Below are 11,923 nucleotides of genomic sequence, written 5' to 3' on the forward strand. Positions count from 1 at the left end.
AATTTTTATATTGATAAAAATGAAATATATTCAATATTCTATAATTATTTTAATTTATTAATTGTTGAAATATTCATAATAAATCCTAAATAAACAAAATACATGATAAGCAAAATGAAATACATAATAAGAACGAGACAGGCGCAGGCAGTATTGCACAAGATGGCGACTTACCCGAAGAAAAAACGTGTTGATCTGGAGGAAAAAGAGACCGATTCCAGCGATGGTCAGGAGGAAATGGACGATGAGAATATCGGAGATGATGACGATGACTTTTTAGAATCCTCTGATGAAGAAGTAAATGAGGTAAATATGATTTGAGTGTGATTTGTGTCAAATTTTATGTATTAATCTGAGCAGACTATTTTCCTCAGTCCCACAAGAGCACATTTATGTTGTTGGGCGTGAATAAAATGGTTGTTCGATGTAAATTGGACTTGGTTGTTGTATGATAAAATTTCGTCATAGAATCACAGATCAAAGAAAGACAGAAACTACGAAATTTCAAATATTAGACATTTATTTGGAATAAACCCAAACTGATAAAGTCGAGGAGCTATAGTACGAGTCGAGGAGGAGTTAACAATTAACACTAACATTTTTGTCATTAACATTACTCACTCCAGCCGGGCGGGCGATCGCGCGGACACAGCGCTAGACGTAGATTTTTGCATTGCAGTGAATGGCGAGCGCATATCTAACACACACAGTCGCTCCGCTCGGCACTTTGGCCGAGCACTGGAGTTGCATTCGGCATTGCTCGAAAAGACAGAGTCAGTTTCTTCCTTTATTCCGCTGATTTTGATTGGTCAAAAATTCCCGCGGTTGCTTCGTACATCTTCGGTAAACATCGGAAATATACAAGACGGAGTATCACTTACCTGCAAGTAAACTTCAAGAATTTTGTTTGATAAGTTATTTTTTTTGTTGGAATGCGTCTGAATGTCTAGAATATGGTATTGTTAATGAAAGTCGTATTTTTGAATGGCACAGAAAGCTCCTTTCATGAATTTAATTTAGAAATAGGTTTACATACATGAGATGTGTTTCATGAATTTGATATCTGATTTATGGACCTTTGTTATGGTGTTAATTATTATTTTGAAGATATGAAAAAATAAGAGAAGACAATAATGAGACAACAGTGATGATGAGACATTAATAATATGAGACAATAAATATTGAGACAATTATAATAATTATTATTACAATAACAACAACAAATTATGATTATAATGATAACAATTATAATTATAATGATAATAATTATAATTGTAATAATTATTTAGACAATGTTAATGAGACATCAATTCTAGTAATTATTGACAATAATAATTATTACAGTAATCATTATTATAATAAAATAATTGTAATGATAACAATTATAATGATTTGTAATAATTACTGAGACAATAATATTAATGAGATATCAATAATAATCATTATAATAATAATACTTATTTATAATTAAAATAAATATAATTGTAGAAATAATTATAATTAAAGGCCTTATAATTATTGAGACAATAATAACTATTATTACAATAATAATAATTATCATTAAATAATTATAATGATAACAATTATAATGAAAGTACTTGTAATAATTACTGAGACAGTAATATTGATAAGTCATCAATAATGATTATTATTATAAAAATTATAATTATAATTATAAAAATAATCAGAATTATAATTAAGACCTTATAATTATTGAGACAATAATAATTATTATTATGAAATAATTATAACAATAATTACTATAATGATAGTAATTATAATTGCAATAATTATTTAGAAAATAATATTAATGAAACAAAAATAATTATCATGATAATAATAATTATTATAATTATAATAATAATGAAACGATGATGAGACAATAATAATATCAACAATTTTATTGAGACCACAATAACAAGACAATAATGAGATAATAGACAATTGAAATCAATCTGTTTTTATTTTTTGATAGAAATCCTAAGATTATTATTTTAATTCTCTTTCTTTGATTACAAATAATATTCATTGAAAACTTAATTTCTGATGTTCAAGCAAAGAAAATCAATATCAAGTCATGTTTACCCTGTGCACAAACCTACCACAGGGCAATTACCCCCGAAATAGGGTTAGGTTAGGTTAGGTTAGGTGTAGATTTTTGGATAGGGGTACAGAGTACAGACTACAGTGTAGTTGTCCGGGGGGGGGGGGGTAATTGTCCAGGGTGGGGGAGGGGAATTGTCCGGGGGTGGGGGGTTATCGTCCAGGGGTAGTTGCCCTTGAACCAAAGAAATCATATGCCAATATGTCAAATCAATCTGAGTACTTTAAGATTTGAATAAAAAGCTTGTACAATTCCCCATAAGCTATGTATTATAAATGTGCCATGCCCAAAACAAAGAGAATAATAAGATTTCGCAATCTTCTTTTGTCCACGAAAAGCCCTGTTTTTTCATCACAAAGATGACAATAACTTGACTTCTAGATATCGGAATTTGAAAATTCAAACAGTTTTGTGAATCGTAGATATTGAGCCTCATTGTGAGCCTATCAAATATGCTGGAACAGCCTTTCCTAATTTTCACCTGAAGTGCCTATTAACATTACAAGTCATGACATGACGACAATGTCAATGCAATTGCAATATGATTAGTCGACATGAAGTGTCTGCATTCATTTCTACTGATACTAGCAAGTAGCAATCTCTGACCTTAACGGAGGAAGGATACAAGAGAGAGAGATGGACAATGCAAAAAAAAAACAATAAAGAACAAAAACTTTTTTTTTCAATGTCATGATTAGGAGGCATATTAATAAAAAATATTATTAAGTAATTAACTGCTTTGATGTGCGGCCGGCCGTAGCCTTATTATGTATTTCAATTTTATGTATTCCATTTTGCTTATGTCTGTATGTATTTTGTGTATTTATCAACAAATAACAAATTAACATAATAATGATGATATTTTCATATTTTTGTCTTCGGTCTTTTCATCACTGAGCCTAGACTGATAATGATATATCCGCTGCTGTTTTGGAGTTTTTAAAAAACATTTTCTGATTTTCTTGTCCTACACAGATGAAGGCCTGCCATTGGGCTTGTAAGGAGGTTCGATCGAAGCTTAACTACAGTGTATATTGAGAAAAGGGTGCGCGAGTACACCCTCCTCAATAACTGCTTAATTCCTTCTTTTGATGGGTGAAAAGGGGCGCAATAATAAAGAAAAAATAATATTCAATATTATCAGCTTACCACCTTTCCGAAATATATGCTGGAAAATATTGTCTTTAATTTATATGACAAACACTCGGGTTCTTCTCTTGGATTCTTCTCGATCTTTCGCTGTCATGTATAAAATACAGCTGAGCTTATGAACGCGCCAGCCAATTACGTTCAGTTTACCATTCGTGTTACTAAAAATGGTAACACCAACGTGATTGGCTGGCGCGTTCGTACGCTCAGCTGTATAGAACATGATCCTGAATGTTTAATTTGTCATGTTTTTCCCTTCTAAATTGACAAACTCACGGTGAAATTCCTCTTTAAAAGGGAAGTTCACCCTGACAAAAAGTTTATTGTAAAAACAGCAGAAAAAATAATGAAAAATATTGCCGAAGGTTTGAGACAAAGTCACCAAAGAATAAAAAGTTATTAGGATTTGAATTATTTGATTTGGGACGTCATATGTAAGCAGCTTTCCTACATATCGTACAGTAAAAAACCCCGGTAAAAAACCAACGAAATGTAATTCTCTCGGAAAATTTAAAATGGTTTTTACTGTACCTTGGCTTCAGTAAATCAATAGACAAATCATGAAATGCCTGTTCCTAAAAAGAAAAAAAAATGTCATCACAAAGCATTAAAAAATTGAAATTTATGCATTTCATATTACATTCATATGGGGCAGCTGCTCGTTTATGACATCACAAATCCAAAACTTAAACTTTGAATAACTTTCTTAATCTTTAATGGGTTTTCCTCAAACCTTCACTGATATTTTTAATCATTTTTTGTTGTTATTTTTCTTCTGGGTGAACTACCTGTTTAATTCACATTAATAATGATTACTGGTTGTGACCCAAAAGTTGATGCTGTATGTTGATTATTTTGATTTCCCAAGAAAATATGCCCTGTGTAGTTACAAATTTATTCTCTTACCTTTTTTTTTTACAACACAGGAAGTTGAGATTGAATTTGAAGCATTTCCCCCTCAAGATAACGACTTTCATGGCATCAAGCGTCTTCTTCAGCATGTAAGATTTCATCAGTTTTTCAGCTAAATAAATTTCCCTTTCTAAATTACCTAAATTAACTTCAATATTCAAAAGTTAGGGCACAGAATCTAGATCTACTTTTTTTTTGGGGGGGGGGGGTTGCTTGTCTGATGTGATAATATCTTATTTCATAATGAATCAATATTATTAGGAAAATGTGAACTTAATTGATTCCAGTCAAATAATATTTAGTCTTTTAACTTTTCATTGTGTTTTCATGGGAAGCAATCTCTCCCTTTAAAAGAAAAATTTTGCCAAAAAATTTATGCTATGTTCAAGTGATTGTATGAACTATTTTTCTTGAGTGATAAATGTTATCAAGCCCTGCTTCTCCCCTAGTGACTGCTCTTGAAAGATACACAACACAAGAGTTGCATTGGTTGACCTTTGATTGCTGTAGAAACTAATCAACTTAATGATTTCACAATTCTTCTATCAAATTCTGCTTGAAATGAAATTGATTTGATGTCAGTCTAGTTTTTTTCACTTTCATCATATCTTCACATATTTCTTTCTCTGACTCTTTATATATTTTTTTTATTTGTTCAGCTTTTTTCAAGGACCAAAGTAAACACCAGTCAACTCACTGATCTCATACTATCCCAGAACCATGTTGGTTGTGTATTAAAGGTAACATCACTCTTCAAATACTATTTCTTTCCTTCTTTCTATTCCATGTATGGATGTATTTCCTCTTCATACATGTATACAATCTGACATCATTTTTTTCCATGTCCATTTGATCTGTATACTACAAAGATGTGGCATAGTTTGCATGGGAAATCTCAAGAAAAAAATGGGGTATTTAAAATTTGAACTACCATTAGTACCATATTTTCCAGACTGAAAAATTTGCTTGTATCATACTGAATGCATTACTATAATGTGAAGTGCCTTTCTTGGTAGTGCAAATGAAACATAACACTAAATTTCATTGAACAAGCTATTCATTTGATTCATAGATGACTTTCACTTTTATATAATATTGACATTACACCTGTATCTTTCTGTATTTACTTTGATCTCATAACATGTTGAATATAAACACTAAAGACCAAATAATGAAATAAAATCTGTCAAATTAGCTCATTATGGTTCAAAAAAATGTTTACTGGTATTTTTTTCTGTCATGTTTATAGAGATCTTAATGAATATCATGGAATATAATCTTTGTTTTCTTTATTTCATATTGTATTACTTTGCAGCAAAGTGATGATCAACTTGTAGAAGAGAGTGATTCTGATGATGATAATGATGATGATGTTTTTGGATTCACGACAGTACTGAACATTATTGAGAAGAAGGTAAATGAATATTCTTGAGAATCTTGTACTTAGAATCAGAAAGGCTTTACTAGCTCTAGAGTAGATTAATATATAACTTAGTGTAAAAATGTGATATGATTTTTCAGTTTCCGTACTTCTCTTTTAAAGTTAACTGCCATCAGCAAGTCTTTTTATGGGAAGAAAAAATGTAAAACTTAAAAAACCTTCAATTGTTTTCACTAAATTGATTTGCAAGGGGCATATTCTAAGTGGAGGTTGAATTTCATAGCATTTTTTTTTAGATCTGGCTAGATATGATTTCACTTTAGATGTCTCAGAATAAAAGCTTTGTTTTGTTTCTATGATGACATTATTTTCCAGTGTGGAGTATAAAGCAAATAATCACCTTTGGTTTCAGTGGATCAGACAAAAGTACCAATTCCTTAGTGATATGTATGGATGCACAATCTTTCCTCAGCTTCGCTTCAGAGAGGCTTCAAATAACCTTGGAGATGATGGTATCTCCCCAGCACTATCACTTTCATTGACAGTAATTATTTGCTTATTATTCAGAGTTCTTCAGTGCTACTTGTTTTGTTGCCTGTATTAGCATGCTTGTGTAGTTAGTTCAGTCTGGCATGCTAAATGTGACAGAAAGAGACTTATGAGTGTCTTCTTCCGTTTTTATCTGTAGAACACTGAATGCATCCAAGAAATTCACAAGCTCATTGTGGATAAATGTTCCACATGCAACTCAGAAGCGGAGGTCAATGAACTCTCCCAGATTCTTGGGGATGATTCCCGGAACGTCGGTCTTCTGCTGTGTGAACGCTTCGTCAACATCCCTCCTCAACTTGCTCCTCCTCTTCATAGTAGCCTTCAGTGAGTATTAACATGTCAAATCAAGACTGAGTACTTTTCTCCCAAGTAATGTTTCATAAAAGAGGAATGTAAAGAGTAATTTTAATCTTCAAGATTACTCCACTAGTTCATAAAGAGGCTTTAATAGGAGGAAATTATAATTTGTAAAGAAATTTTTTGCATGTTTCCTATGTGTTTAAGATCGCATGCTCGATCTGTGATGAAAATCATAAGTCAGAAAAAATTGGAACCAGTGGGATTAGAACCTGCCATCTACTGCTTTCCGGGCAGCGATTTAACCGCCAGGCTATTCTGGTTCATGACTAAGTCATGATGAAATGGAATTCAAATACCCTCGATTCTCTTCTTTCTGACTCATTAATAGGAAAATGCAGTCCGCCGTGGACAATAGATAGTAAATAAAGAGTCTTTTATGGGAGGAAATTATGATTTGTATACAAATTTTTGGCATTACTCCTATGTGTTTAAGATATACTCGATCTGTGATGAAAATCATAAGTCAGAAAAAATTTGAACCTGCCATCTACTACTTATGAATCTCATCACAGAATCAACCATGTGATCTTATACACATAGGAGTAATGCTGAAAATTTGTTTACAAATCATAATTTCCTCCTTTTAAAGCCTCTTTATTTACTATCTATTGTCCATGGCGGACTGCATTTTCCTATTAATGAGTCAGAAAGAAGAGGATTGAGGGTATTTAATTTCAGTTCATCATGACTTAGCCATGAACCAGAATAGCCTGGTGGTTAAGTCGCTGCCCAGAAAGCAGTAGATGGCAGGTTCGAATCCCACTGGTTCGAATTTTTTCTGACTTATGATTTTCATCACAGATCGAGCATGCAATTTTAATCACATAGGAGTAATGCTGAAAATTTGTTTACAAATGACTCCGCTCCTGCCCCCTTTTGTGAAGAAAATAGGGCAATCTCAAGATACCTAGATGCTGAAGTTTAAGGAAGCACCATTGATATTGAGACACATCTTTCTGGAATCTACATTAAGACTGATTAGGATGATGATATCCTGTCTTACGCATGGGTTATTTATGTTGCATCTTTTCTTAGTTTGGGGCTATTTTTTCCATTAATTTTTATCATGATTTATTTATTCCAGACTATTTTTTTCCATTCACATTTTTAAAGGCCTTTATGTTTATACATTGGTGACCATTTCTAATTCATAAGGATTTCTAATCGTTAGAGGCTAATTTTGCATTCAACAGATTCTGAAGCTCTCCTTTCTTTTCCTGAGATTTTTGCCATGATGAAATGAAAAATAGGACTATTAAAAATAATAGGAATATTTTTTTTTCAAATACAAATTTTAGCTATTCCCATTTAACTTGAGCTTGTTTCTATCTTTCAGAAATGACATAAGAATAGCAGGAGCAAAAAACCCACAGATGAAGTTTGACTACTATCTCTTAATGAGCAGAGCATACCAGCAACCACAGCTTCCATCTTCAAAGAAAAAGACTAAAGCTCAAGACATCAATGAATGGATTTTTACCAACGCTGAAGATGGTATCTTTTTCAAAGTAAGTTGAACACATGATTCGGCTTCAAAGCGTGCAAAAACTTGGGGTTTTATAGGGAGGTACTTATTACAAATGATTGCCGAAATCTGCAACATTTGATGAGCTTAAACATTGCAGTGAATGAGGAATTTTGAGGATCTCTTTTTTTATTTTAATAGCAGGGCTCTGTTGTGAGCATTTCAGGGGGAAAATTGCCCAAAGCCCCAGTGTCATTCTTCCCAGCCTCGTACACATTTTGTATCTTGTTTGTGTTCATTTAAGAGAGATGGTTGTTAAACTATTGTCATCCAAATGCCAGAATTTTTCATGTCAAATATCACTGAACACAGCCTGATGAAAAGATTTTAACACAATATGAAATACCAATACTTCCAAAAAAGTAATCCAGTCTTTGTTTCTGATGAAAAAAATCAGAAATTAGGAGGTTATAAAAATAAATATTGCTTCAATTTTTAAATTACACTGGTCCCAAAGAACTCATTTATTGACCTGTACTGCATTAAAGCAATCATTTCACTTTGTTCTGATTTTAAAATTCTCATTTTGGTTCTTGAAAACGGGCTAAACATTAGGCTTATATTGTAAAAATACAATCCCAAAAGTTTCAAAGTATCACATGTAAAGGAACTGTTTTAAAACTTTGGAGATGTAAACCAAAGTTTGAAAATAATTGGGAGTTGGTTTCAATGACTATGTGTATACAGCGAATCTGTGCACCACAACACACAAACTCTAGATGACACCATACATGACCTACATACAGCAGAAGGCAGTCAACACAGCTAACAGACTTTTTGAATTTGGGAATAGGCTGAATGCGTCTTACAGGCGGTTCTCAATATTAGGCTAATAAATTGCTACTTTTGTCTAAATTAGAGTTTTCATCCTATATTGTGGTCTGTTTCGGGGATTTTGAGGACAAATACAGGCACTCATATACATTTTATTTTGAGAAGGTTTTAAATCAGCTGCTCACAAAGTGAAATGATCCCTATTTGTTTTTGAGAAAACTGACAAATGATCCACAGGATTTCTAGAATTTATGAAAAAAGTCCCTTTTATGTAGGTTTGACCCTCTAGAAATAATTTGCCTCTTTTCTAGGTCTTATGAAAATTTATAAGGCTGATAAGAATGTGGCTTGGACGTATGAAAAGGTTGACTACTTTATAGAATAGCCCTTTTATGTGTCATGTCAGTTATGTTTTGTTTACTGAATCGAAACATGCACACAAGCAAGGTTGGAGAATCTTTTCAATTAAGTAAACTAATGAACATTTAGGAAAGCTAGATCTTACAATTATGGTAAAAATTCTGAAGCTGTATCCAATGTTACAACATTGATCTTTCCCAAGTGAAATCACAATTCTCATTAATAATTCATCTGGTGTAATTTATTCTTTGAAATTAGGAGTCTGTCCTCACCCTACACTACCCAAGTCAAATTGACCAGGCCGGAGCTGTCGATGGGAAATGGAAGGATGACGATACAGAGATGAAAACATTTAGAGTCGTCATGGTTGTACCTGCAAGCAAAATGAACAATATACTCGCAGAGATACAGGAGGCGTTTGCTGTATGATATATCAAGTGATGATAGACTGATAATATGGACAGATTTTTACCTGCTTTGCTTTGGAACAGCCATTGGATGGATATTGTTGTCACTGTGGTAGAAGACATTTTGGGAGAAAGAAGGGATATTTCTTTTCTCTGCTCTGCTTCCTTTCTCCTTTGACACTAGTATATTTTCACAAATGTTTCATATTTCATGCGCAACTGGGACCTGTTCTTCGGTATTTAGCAATGTAAGCCAACCAAATATGGAGCACTTATCACTGATATGTAATTATCATCATAATCATATATTAGTCATAATTATTTTATAAAATGTTTTAGATAGGTAGTCATAGCAAAAGGGAAATTATCATGAAAAGATCCATACAAGTGATAATCTTGTATTCCCTCATGTTTTCTGGTGACTTTCTAGTAAAGTATGACTGTATAGCATCCACCTCATCGATGCAACACTACTGACATTCAATGCTCACTGATGAGCAACATTTTATATTTTTATCTAAAATTTAATATTAAATTCCATGATATTGTAAATAATTCTGAAACATGTTCAAATGAATGTCATTTACCATATGCTTGAAGGGTAAGTGAACCAAATCAAAAAGTAGATTCAATAAATGGAGAAAAATCAAAGAAGTATAATGCTGACAATTTCATCAAAATCCAAGATTAAATAAGAAAGTTATGGCATCAATTTCTGTTTATTTTCAGGAATAGTTCAATGCACAACACAAATGAAATGGGAACAAGAAAGTAGATGATGCAACAAACTCACCATTTGTTTTGTATTTTATTATATGAAGTGTAGAATATTTCAAATTTTACAGATTTGACAATGAGCATCTACTTTGATTTACAACAATTTGCAATGATGGAAAACCAACATATTCAAGGAAGAAGTAATCTTTTTTTCACATTATAATGAAATAATAATAAAGATTTTTCACATTTCATAAACACATGGGTGGGTGACGTCATCAGTCCCCTCATTTGCATGCTGACCAGGATGTGAATATAACTGTTTTGTGAAAAATAAACAAAACTGAGAAATGTCACAACTTTCGTACTAATATTATACATACAATTTTAATGAAACTTTCAGTAGTATGCTATTTTTATTTTCTCTTCTCATTTAAATCAACTTATTTTTGTGGTTAGGCTTACCCCTTAAATTGTTTATACATGACACACAAAAAAGGAGAGCCTATATATTTGAGTACAAGTATCCTAGTGAACCAGTCATTGGTATAATGTCTAAACCTATACTTTGTTTGGAATGTGTAAATTTTCAATTATGACATTGAAATTGATATGATATTGACAGAACTTCTTTACACAATTGTCATGCTACATCCAGAAATGATCATGTCTGAACCTTTTGTTGATTTCAAACATATTGCATTTTAACCTATCTTTCCCTTTTTATGAGGATCACAATAAGCTTTGCTTTTACTTGCAAATATAATGTATTCTTTTAAATATTGTCTCTATAATTATGTGTAGTTACAGAAATACAGTGCATCCTACAAAAAAGGAAACAATTCCTGGTTATATTTTTCAACATAGCATTTTTCACTTAAATATTCATAAAATTAAGCTTTTCTTCATTTTGATATATATTATATGAAAAGCTCACACATAGATGATCTAGAACATCAAAAACCCAGCTGCGCAGAAAAATAGGTTGAGATTTGATAAGGTTGCAATCATTTTGTGATAGAAAGGGATGGCTTGTTGGCATATCCTTTGTATTCTTTCTTAATCTTCTTTCTCTAATCTCGCAAATCGTTTCTGACATGCCTCAGTTTTACTCTGTAATGCATGAACAATCCACTAATTATTTGCACACCAATCAAAGAAGACGTATCATTCTTACTATAAATGTTAAATTTATGATCTAAACATATTCAATGATTGTGATGTCTAGCTTTAGAGATGGGTTTCCCTTTTTGTAGGATGCACTGTTTAATTCAATTACAATCTTGATATTAAGTAAATGTCAACAAACATAGTTCACTTGTGTAGATCTTCAAGAATTATAAGCTCGTTAAGTTCTATTTCTGCAGTTTTGATTTCTGACCTCCTTTCATGTCTGATGTCACCCAACCAAGGGACCGTTCCATAAAGATGTTCATAAGTTGCGAGTGCTTGTAAGCAAGACTTGTGAGAAATGATATACCACAAATTATCATTGGTTTTTATTTAACTCCCAAGAAAGGGTCATTAGTCTCATAATTTATGAACAGCTTATGGGACATCCACCACCTTCCATTTTTATTCTAAATCCTGTTTTACCTACAAGGGATATTTATTGTAATTCATTTCATCGCACTTCTACCTCATTGATGCAGAAAGGTATCAGAGATATTCAAAATTAAGTC

The 11,923-nt window shown here is 32.3% G+C and overlaps 1 protein-coding gene across 1 annotated transcript; it reads left to right on the forward strand.

The window, feature by feature from the left end:
• The first annotated feature begins 151 nt into the window (after positions 1 to 151).
• Positions 152 to 11,599, forward strand: LOC129273337 (BRCA2 and CDKN1A-interacting protein-like). The gene is made up of 7 exons (XM_064107998.1): positions 152 to 306; positions 4,180 to 4,254; positions 4,825 to 4,905; positions 5,481 to 5,579; positions 6,235 to 6,422; positions 7,795 to 7,966; positions 9,376 to 11,599. Exons 1-7 carry the CDS (start codon positions 163 to 165, stop codon positions 9,544 to 9,546), a joined length of 930 nt encoding a protein of 309 aa, XP_063964068.1. The 5' UTR covers positions 152 to 162; the 3' UTR covers positions 9,547 to 11,599.
• The last annotated feature ends 324 nt before the right edge of the window (positions 11,600 to 11,923 follow it).

Source organism: Lytechinus pictus, chromosome 12 (genome assembly GCF_037042905.1).
Source record: "Lytechinus pictus isolate F3 Inbred chromosome 12, Lp3.0, whole genome shotgun sequence".
NCBI lineage: Eukaryota > Metazoa > Echinodermata > Echinoidea > Temnopleuroida > Toxopneustidae > Lytechinus > Lytechinus pictus.

Coding starts and splice junctions, on each gene's coding strand:
- LOC129273337 (XM_064107998.1), top strand. CDS start 163: ATGGCGACTTACCCGAAGAAAAAACGTGTTGATCTGGAGGAAAAAGAG. Junction 307..4,179: donor CTGATGAAGAAGTAAATGAG/GTAAATATGATT, acceptor TTTACAACACAG/GAAGTTGAGATTGAATTTGA. Junction 7,967..9,375: donor AAGATGGTATCTTTTTCAAA/GTAAGTTGAACA, acceptor CTTTGAAATTAG/GAGTCTGTCCTCACCCTACA.